Below are 9985 nucleotides of genomic sequence, written 5' to 3'. Positions count from 1 at the left end.
AGGTACTCTGGGCTGAGTCCCCTTGGTGAGGTACTCTGGGCTGAGTCCCCTTGGTGAGGTACTCTGGGCTGAGTCCCCTTGCTGTGGTTCTCTGGCTGAGTCCTACTGCCCAAATAAATTCGGAGGCTTATTTTAGCATATAAATATCTCACTTTGCTTCAGCTCTATTCTTCAGCCGCATCACCCATACCTTGGAATTTTCCCATATACAAGTATATTTTATGTTCTCAAGACATTGAATTGATACTGTTCAGAGTAGTCTTTCTGCTTAGAATGATTTTATCAAGCTCACTCAACTCATACTTCATCTAAGACCTACTACTGTACAATAATCTCTTTTGTAAAAAAATTGCTAAAGTACTGCAGCTCTGGTGGCCTAGTGGTAAGGAATTGCACTGTTAGCCCAAAGGCATTCAGTTAGAACCTGCCAACTGCCTGACTGGACAAAGATGGGCACCCCTTGCCATGTGATTAAATGCCTCTGAAAACCTACTGGAGGGTCAGCTATGAGTTGGTCCGAAGTTGATGGCACACAACAACACATTCATATTCACAAATATATTATGGTAATTAATAAAAAATAAGCTATGTTGTAATTAACTTAAAATTATTAAACTGGGCATGACTTAAGAATGGAATAGTGTTTTGTACATCCTTACATCTTTAGAGACTATCACGGGTACACAGAAAGGGACACCCCCAAACAGGTGAACCAGGCATAGTCAGTAAGCAACTCAACTCCCTTTTCTTACTGTAAATTATTTCCAAATTCTGCAGCATCAAGACCAGGTATAAACAATGGCAAATATTATCACATTAAACCTGACAACAGTCTAGAATTTCCCTGCTATTTTGATTTGGGTACACCCTACAGAAGCAGATTCTATCAGAGACTTATTACCTGATTAAACAGTTCAACAAAAATAATCAAGTTTCTGGAAATAAGATAATCAGGAACTCAATTTCATCAGAATTCTGGGAATTTTAAGAAGTCCCTATTCCAACCTATATCTGAGATCACAGATGTCACTACAAGTTACAGAGCTATTTTGGAACTTTTTCTAGATTTTTATTAAGCAAATGGCTAAAAAAAAAGGAGCTTCTTTTCACATTCTAATAAATGTTTCCAACAATGTAAGCATGTTAAATTAGTATTAGAACTGCAATGAAATTATCTTATAGGTGCATTTCCTGCTATAATCTTTAATTAGTATAAGTCTTACAAAAATAATTCTGAGATTTTAGCACTAGCCTATGGGGTGTAAATGGCAATACCTCAAGCAAATATTAAATGAAAGTTAAGAAACTTAAGAACTTCACTCCAAGCAGGACACCCTACTAATTTAAATTGTGGTGACTAGGGAAAAATCTTCAGATAAAAGTTTGCCACAACTTATACATTGTTGGTGGGACTGTAAAATGGTACAACCATTCTGAAAGGCAATTTGGCACATCCTCAAAAAGCTGAACATAGTAATTCCATATGATCTAGCTATTCCACTACTTGGAATATACCCTGAGAAAATGAGAACTGAGGCACAAATAGATACTTGAACACCAGTGTTCACAGCAGCATCATTCACCATTGCAAGAACATGAAAACAGGCCAAATACCCAACCACAAAAGAATGGACTGGAGTACTATGCGGTACACAGGAGGAATGACTTTGTAAATTATTGCCTACCTAACTTGGGAGGGACTGGAGAGCATTATGGTGAGTGAATTAACTCTGTTTCACAAGGATAAATATTGTATAAAACCATTGTTGTAGACTGAGTATAAGGATCCAGGAGGGGAGGGAGAGGTTGGAAGCAGAGGAACGAGGATGTGCAGGAGAGGGGGAGATTCATCATGGGGCTGTACACTTTGTTGGGTGAGGGGGTGAGAGAATTTGAAAGACTTTGTTCTTGAAAACAATGTATTCAAATTTTGTAAATAAATGGGTAGAAAATTAAAAATAAAAAAGTTTGCCACCACAAGAGAAAAAAAAAAAAAAGCTAGTTAGGTAACAGGATTTAAAAAGAAAAAAATAATTAAGAAGGTCACTTTTATTTATCACACTTAGATAACTAAATTCTAGCTGAAAATGCCAATGAATCATTTTTTAACATTTTCCTAGAGGCTGCTGCCACCCTAGAGACAACAAAGGAAAATACTGCACTACAGCATTTTACACATTAGACCTGTAGTCATAACTCTGGATAGTATTTCCAAGTGACAAGAAAATCACTGTTATTAAGCCAAGTATTTCTCTGTTTTAGGGTTTTATATACAATGCTCTTGCCTGACTCGACATAGAATTAAAATACTGAGTCATTATTTTCACTATTTTATAAGAGTTAGTGAATAAGAGTTCCTTTATAGAAATTTTCCTTTCCTATAAGATAACTTATATTAAGCATTTTAAATATAATTGCACAACTAGATAAGAAGAGCACCACATGGAAAGGGTAACCTTACAGAGAGGTGCACTTTTCCCCTGTTTTAGCATTTGCAGCTCCTAGCGAGCCTATACTCACAACAGCTCTGAACTCTGTCCTAGCCTGGGCCAATTTCACTGTCCCTGACACACCTGCCTCTATTTCCCCAGTCACTGTGTCAAAGTACAGTTAATTAGCAACAAAGCAAATGTATGAACTTTTCCTTCTTTTAATTTTCCCTGCTCTCCACCCAGCAGAGATTAAAATAAAAGATTAATGCCCTTAAAGTCAAGCAGCATGGGGTAAAAAAGAAACTAATTTCCTCTAGAATAACTGATAGACTGAAAAAACTTCCATGTATTTGTTTGAATAAAAATAAATTCTCTATATTTCAAATAGATATGTAAACCACATCAGTGATCCATTAGTTAAACTTATTATCTTTGATTTCTATTTCTCAAAAATCCACATTAAATGGAAAAGCCATTTTTACACTGAGTTGATAAATGCTAGTGTGTGATGAGCACAAGGCAGTCTAGATAAGAATGCCTTGTGTCACTTTCTCCGTATCTTTTTGCTGCACTCTTTTAAAAACACCTCCCAACTTTACACTCTTTTTTTGCTTCCTATTTATCTTTTCTTTTGGAAGGTACTTATTTTTAGCATGCCCTTCTCTTTAAAAGAAAAAATAAACACAACATGAAGAATGATTAATAGATAAGATTTCTCAAATTTTCCAATAACTGAAGGACAGGTAGGGCATATAAAAACTAATTATCTTAAAAATCAGGATGTGAACTTTGTAGCATTTTCAAAGCAACATGATAAACCACAGGAAGACACAACAGAAGTTCTTTGCACAGTGGGGACCCTGGATCAACAGTTCTGTATTGTTTTGCCGAAATTGATGCTAAAAGAACTCAAAAGACTAATGAAAGTAAAGCCATGTCATTTGTAGTCTTATAATGAAAAACAGCACTGTATAAATATTTACATACATTGTACATACTACATGATGTGTAAGTATACAAATAAAATATTTACATAACTATCAATACAATGAAATAAGCACATGTTTAATAAATACAGACATGCATATCAGCAGATGAAAACAGTTTTAACTAAATCAGTTGTCACAAAATGCTGCTTTAGACGTGACAACACATGAATTAGATATTAAAACCATTTAATTTTCCTCTTAAAATAACCACAAAAATACAAGGAATGGCAAAAAAGTTCTTTCCACCATTAAGCACACAAAAATTGAAAAGCCTGCCACCATTTCCAAACTCTAAGCACTGAGTCATGCAAATCAGCTAAAAACCAAAATGAATGGAAATTTGGGTTAATAAAATTAATTTCAAACAAGCAAGCTAAGTGATTGACTTACAGGATCAGCTGGTGCAATGTTAGAATCAAATTGGGTCAGAGTTTGTGAGCTTGAAGAGCGTTCGCTAAATGTCTCCCACTGCTGAACAGACAGAGGAGAGACAAGTCAGCATGGTAGGAAAGATGGAGCAGAAGATCACTGGAGAAGATTTAGCAAAGTAATTCAGAGGTTGCACTGCAAGTGATGCTTTACAGGCCTGACAAAATTCCATGATCTCTATTTTTCCATCAACATTTTACACTTATCCACACTGGGCATCTTGTAATGTTAAGGGTGAGCAGCTATATAATGAAATGTATGTGAACAATTTACTATGACCTCACTGGAAGAGATTCAAAGAACTAACAGCATTAAAATTCAAAACACAACATAGGGACAGAGTCTACTACGCAGCACAAATGGCCAGGAATCGAAAATGTAAAAGGGCTTATCTCAACTAGAAGAAAAAAAAGATTATCTTCAAATCCTTATTACAATTCAAATGTTCGTAAAATCATTTCATAAAACTCATGAATTTCAAGTATGTAAGTTCTGGTCAAAACAAAGCAAGTCAGTGTGACTTGCCAGTGCGACCCCTGAAAAGGTGATTTTCTTATGTACGTGCACATATTTTATACGTGTGTACAGAAATTTAATAAACTGTAATTGAGATAAAATGCAAAGATAATAAGGAATTAATACATGTTTGTGCAAAATGTGAAGAGTTCTGGAATTAATATATGTCGGAGATTTTGTCAATGTTTTTAGCAAGTCAACCGCTGCAGTCAGCACTACAAACAGGGCCATGCCAGACCACAAGACAGACTGTATCAAGCACCCTCCCCATGCGCACGATGGGAGCAGACCAAACACCGGAGGACGCAGGATAAAGATGGTGCATTTGGATGTGAGACACTACTTCTCTAAGAGGCACAAACATGAATACGCCTCTTAATATAGACGGAGTGATAAGCCTGTATTCATCAAGGCAAATTCTACTTGTTTTGAAAATCTTAATAAAAATACAATATGGGATTTTTGACATAAATATTGTTTTAAAATCACTATTAAAAGGTAATTCTAAGTGTTATCAGTTGTTCTCTGAAGGAAAAGAAGCTACACACAAACAAAACATACATACAAATGTTTACAAACAGACAGACCTATCCAATGAACCAAATTCCTCTTTCAATAATTTAGCATGGAAAAGCATGTATTTTCATGCTTCAAAGTTCAACTTTCAATTTAAAATACAGATGTTCAATTTGAGTATGCATATAGAATTTTGCAAATGAACACCTTGTTAAAATGAACTATAGTATTAAAAGTATCTAAAAATGGCTAATTTATTACTTTTTCTATCAGTTTTCTTATTATAAAAATTAAAGTATATGAAGAAATATTGATGAATTAAAAGTATTTCTTGAATGGAGAACACCCACAACTTACTTCTACCATGCACTATAGCTGCAGAGAAGTGACTTACCAATATCTGTTCACAGAACTAGTTTTCAATCATTATTAAACAGAGATATAGAAGGAAAATGTTAAAATTCCAATTATCTCACTGTAGAGATATTTTTGGATACAGAAGATTTAACAGCAGAAAGAAGGCATTTATTTCCCTCAGCTGGTTAACATACACAACTATTGAGAAGTCGGCTAGAGACCAGAAACCTTATCTTCCTAACTTTGATACAACGGGGAAGAACATAGACCTGGAATCAAACTTCTGAAATCTTAAGTATGCTCTGCAATTTTGGGCAATGCATTTAACCTCTCTATGCTTCAGTTTCACCATCTATAGTGAGAGATTAATACTATATATATATCATTGGTTTTCACAACGATTAAATATAAAGAACTGTTTGAACAGTAACTGACAAAAAATGATCAATAAAAGTTAGGAATTATTATTACTGTCCTATACAGTGCCTAATATAATTGCCTTATCTAGCAGGTACTGGATAAATAGTGTGTAAAGAATATTTTTTTTCTCTGGGTACTGCGGTAGAAAATTAAGATAGCATCTAAATTCCATATTCTAAGGGTTTTTTTTTTAAGTACATCTTAACTAAAATGTTTCAAACCAATGTTAACTTTATAGACATTTTTATATTTTTACATAGAATAAAAAACCCAAACTGTGATACTTATTTTAATCATCAAATATCATGATGTAAAATGATAGGAATGAAAAAAAAAATGATAGGAATGCAGGTGTCATGTAACTACTGAGATCAGAATACAGGACGTTTTCTGATGACAGCACACAATTCTATTCCGAATAAACTTGTATTTTAGAATGGAAATGTTTTTCAAACAGTTCCTTTTATTTCTACTTTCTGTAAAGCCTATCCCTATCTACTAGCAAACTATTTCAAAGCAGAATCTCTCTCTCAAAATACTACACTAACAGCTTTACAATTCATTGTATGATAGTTTAATATTTCAGAAACAGGTGAAAAGGTAATAAAGACATTATCTCAACTTTGATTATGTCACAAAGTATCAGCATACAGTTTTACACTACCAGTTTTGGTTTTTGTTTTTTTAACACGACACTCTCTACAATTAACCAGGATGCTCGTTAAGTCACTTCTTTTCTGGTGTTAAAAGATATGGAAAACGAGCTTGGAATTTTTTCTTGTAAGCCAACAAACTGTTTTATGTGTAATACTTACACTCTTGGGGAGAAAATGTAACTTGGCTGGGGACACACACACACACACACACACACACACACACACACTGGATAGAGGAATGGTTTTCAAATGCAGTTCTAGCACTGCAGGTTTACAGAGAGGCCTCTGGGATCGCTCCAGGGGAACCTGCATTCAGGTTCTCTTCTCCAGTCTAAGCTGTGTGCCATGGCTTTCAATATTTTATACCTAATGGACTTTCAAATTCTTTTCTGCAAATTAAGTAGTGTCAGGTGTGGGAAGTATTCTCCACGTGGAAAGTTAGTAAATTCTTATAACTCTAATGTCAACATTCCAAACATACTAATAGTCCAAATACCACAAATCTGTTTATAAGAAAGAGAAGGTATGTGATAGACTTGAAAACATCGATACACTACATGTTGCAAACTTATTTATTAGTGATCATGATCATTTGGTATGTTATCTCAACTACAGATGCTAAACTAACCTTGGTCTGGAACCTCTTACCTTAAAAAATAATATTAAGTTTTAATGAAAGAAAAGGGGAGTTTTGCTAACCTCACTGCTCTGATTCAGCTCTGGCCAAGTCTGGTTCAGGGATGGCATCGAAGGTGACTTGCTTGGAGGTGCTTCTGCAGGAGAGCCTGAATAACCTACCTCACCTTGCTGGTCTCCAACATCTGCAATTTAAAGAGAGATCATTTCTTTAAACAATATATTTTAGTTTAGGAACATTTACTTTTAAAAACATTAACAATTTTTACAAGCAATAATTTGTAATCTATTTCCTTTCTTCACATTCTCAAAGCAAGCAAGCATTTACATAATCACATAATACTTGCACTTTAATGATCACTAAATACTCCTGGTAATTACTATCTACCCAAAACTATGACAGTAAAATTGAACTAGCAACAAAGAGTAAAGGAAATATTATACCTACAAATAGTAAAATAGAGCTCAAGCTTTGAGTTATTTTCTGGTAACAGGAAAAGATTTGTTTTGTTATTTCCCAAAGTATACTATATAGAATAATAATGAGATAAAGATGATTTGAAAAATTAGGTTATCTGCTTAAGTTTGGGGTATAATTTCATATACACACACAAAAACACGTTGAAGCACCAATGCATACTTGTGTACCACAGATTTGTGATGTCATGAAGTAAACATGGTTTAAATCAATGCTTCCCAAACATATTTGTTGCCTTCTGAATTCTATTTTCACCAATTAAGATCCCTTCATGCTCCTTTAGATATATTTTGGAAACTGCTGGTATAACTAATTCTCATATCTCTCTTGTAATGCAAAAGGAAAGGAACAGTCTCTCAGTAATGAGCAAAAGGCCAGCAATAACCCCACATGAGATTTTAACTTTTATTCATTAAGTTCACTGGAAATTAGAGACTTCATCAAGATCCATGATGCTATTTCTTTTTCCCATGATGCTATTTCTAAAGCAGATTTCTAACTATTGAGATATTAAATCTCTAATTATAATTACACCTTAGTTTAAAATATTTTCTAAATTACAATTAAAAAACAGGAGAATTTCAATATTAATGAAATTCTCATTCCCATTTTCTCAAATCCTATGCATTTCTGAATACAATTTTAGTTTTAAAAAAATATATAAATGGTCAAAATATTATTCCAATTTACCACTAGCTTACTGTTTGACTGTGGGCAAGCTGAATAAAAGCACACTGGAACTTCTGCCATCTGGGTGGCAGAAAGACTTCGGCCGTTCAATGCAAGAGCTATACTTTAGTTGAGGTCAGCTACATAAAATAATTCAGTACTATACAGGTCTTAACCTTTCAACCTATTTATAAGTAAATCCATCAAGTTTCAGGGCCTGATATATAGCAGACATTCAAATATTCGCAGAATGATTTTTGGCTTTGTGTACATTTTTCATTTAAATTCATTCTCCTTTATTGCCATTTTCTTGGAACCTCTGATCCCAAATTAACTCTTAATATTTTGATAAAAATTCTCAAAACAACTTCTTATTCTGCTACATGATTTGAAATACTTGAAACATTTATCTATCCCTAAAGTTATCCTCTGACACTTTGCAAGGTCTAATCTGCAGACAGTCCATCCATCATCGTATTATGATTCATCTTATTTCTTCACCTTGCCTCTTCTCAATGAAAGCATCAGAACAGTACAACACGAAAGCTACGGAAAATGTTCTACTGTTATTAGGTGCCATCAGATTGATTTTGACAGAGAGTGACCTACGGGACAATGAACGAAACACTGCATCATGCTCACAGAGGTTCAGTTTCTATCTACGATTGGAGCCACTGTGTGAACCACCTTGTTGAGGCTCTGCCTCTTTCACCCTTGACCTTCTACAAAGCTTAATGTACCTTTGTAGGGATGGTCCCTTGACATAACGAGTCCAAAGCATATGAGCCCAAGTCTCACTCACCTAACTTCTTGTGTTTGTTAACCACCACTCAACAGAAGCACAATATTCAAATAATAGTATTATACAAATAAATAGAAATCAGGTAAATCACAGACCTCTGTGAGGCCTTCACAAAGGCCTATGAAGTGCAGGAAAAAAAGTTACTTATAAAAACATCACAGCAGCAAGTGTCTCATGAGTTAGGCTGGCATTTTCCGTAAAAACAAAGATTTGAGTTACTATCTTTTTTTTCTCTTCATGATATGAAAGGGAAAATAAATTAAGGAAAGGAAGACAGTGATAAATATAACAGCTTATTAAGAGTGAAACTGTGTCAGGAGTACAGTAAATGATGAAATGTGTCATGAAGAGATCCTCCCCTTTGAAGCCAGTTAGTACTTAAGAGAATGAAATGCAATAAAATATAAAATCATGTAACTATCACAAACTCACACAGTCACTGCCATTGAGTAGGAACTGGCTGACAGGCGAGCCTCCATTGAGCTTCGGAGGCTGTAAGTCATGGGGGAGAGGACTGCCCTTCTTTCTCCTGCAGAGCAGCTGGCTCCTAACGACAGCCTGTCAGTTAGCACTCCCCTGTGGACTGTGCCAGGGGAGCATAACAATTTGGCAAAAGAATCTCTTTACAGGCAGACTATATGACTCAAATTTTAAATGTCATCTCAGAGCAATCTGAGGTTCTGTTTTGAATTTATTTTTTTTAAACAAATTTTTTTACTTTGTAATTTTAATGAAAGTTTCAGAAAAGTCAGATTTTTCTTCATTCATTTTTTTCACGTTTTTTCCACCCTTTCTCCCTTCCCTCTCCCCCCAGTTCACTTTAAAAAAAAATTCATTTATTGCTGCACAATTTCCTCCCCTCTCCCAACTCCTCTTTGCAATGTATCTCCTTTTCTGGGCTGTTGTCGTACATATAATGCTTAATCATATATTCCTTTTAAACAGTTCTTTCCTTTATCTGTTCCAGGACACAGTTCATTATCTATCCACTCTTACCCAATTCTCCCCCCAAACCCTCATGGTTAGACCTGCTTTTTTACAGTGGTTCTGTGCAGTATTTGTTCTTTAGTAACTGAGATAATTCA

General features: G+C 34.8%; 1 protein-coding gene across 3 annotated transcripts in view; it reads right to left on the bottom strand.

Moving 5' to 3' along the window:
* The window catches only part of REPS1 (RALBP1 associated Eps domain containing 1), a 67919-nt gene that overhangs the window by 41648 nt on the left and 16286 nt on the right, over positions 1–9985 (bottom strand). For 2 of the 3 annotated variants that reach the window (XM_006884943.1, XM_006884944.1), the window contains exons 6-7: positions 7015–7141; positions 3812–3892 (exon numbers count right to left, since the gene is read on the bottom strand). In XM_006884943.1, the coding sequence (XP_006885005.1) occupies positions 3812–3892; positions 7015–7141 (208 nt within the window). The remainder of the gene's footprint in view (positions 1–3811; positions 3893–7014; positions 7142–9985) is intronic. The other variant, XM_006884945.1, reaches the window with a different exon arrangement.

Source organism: Elephantulus edwardii, unplaced genomic scaffold, assembly GCF_000299155.1.
Source record: "Elephantulus edwardii isolate Elephantulus edwardi_28Jun2011 unplaced genomic scaffold, EleEdw1.0 scaffold00039, whole genome shotgun sequence".
Lineage (NCBI taxonomy): Eukaryota > Metazoa > Chordata > Mammalia > Macroscelidea > Macroscelididae > Elephantulus > Elephantulus edwardii.
The sequence above is the reverse complement of the archived record's forward strand: the minus strand, read 5'-3'. Positions and strand labels throughout refer to the sequence as shown.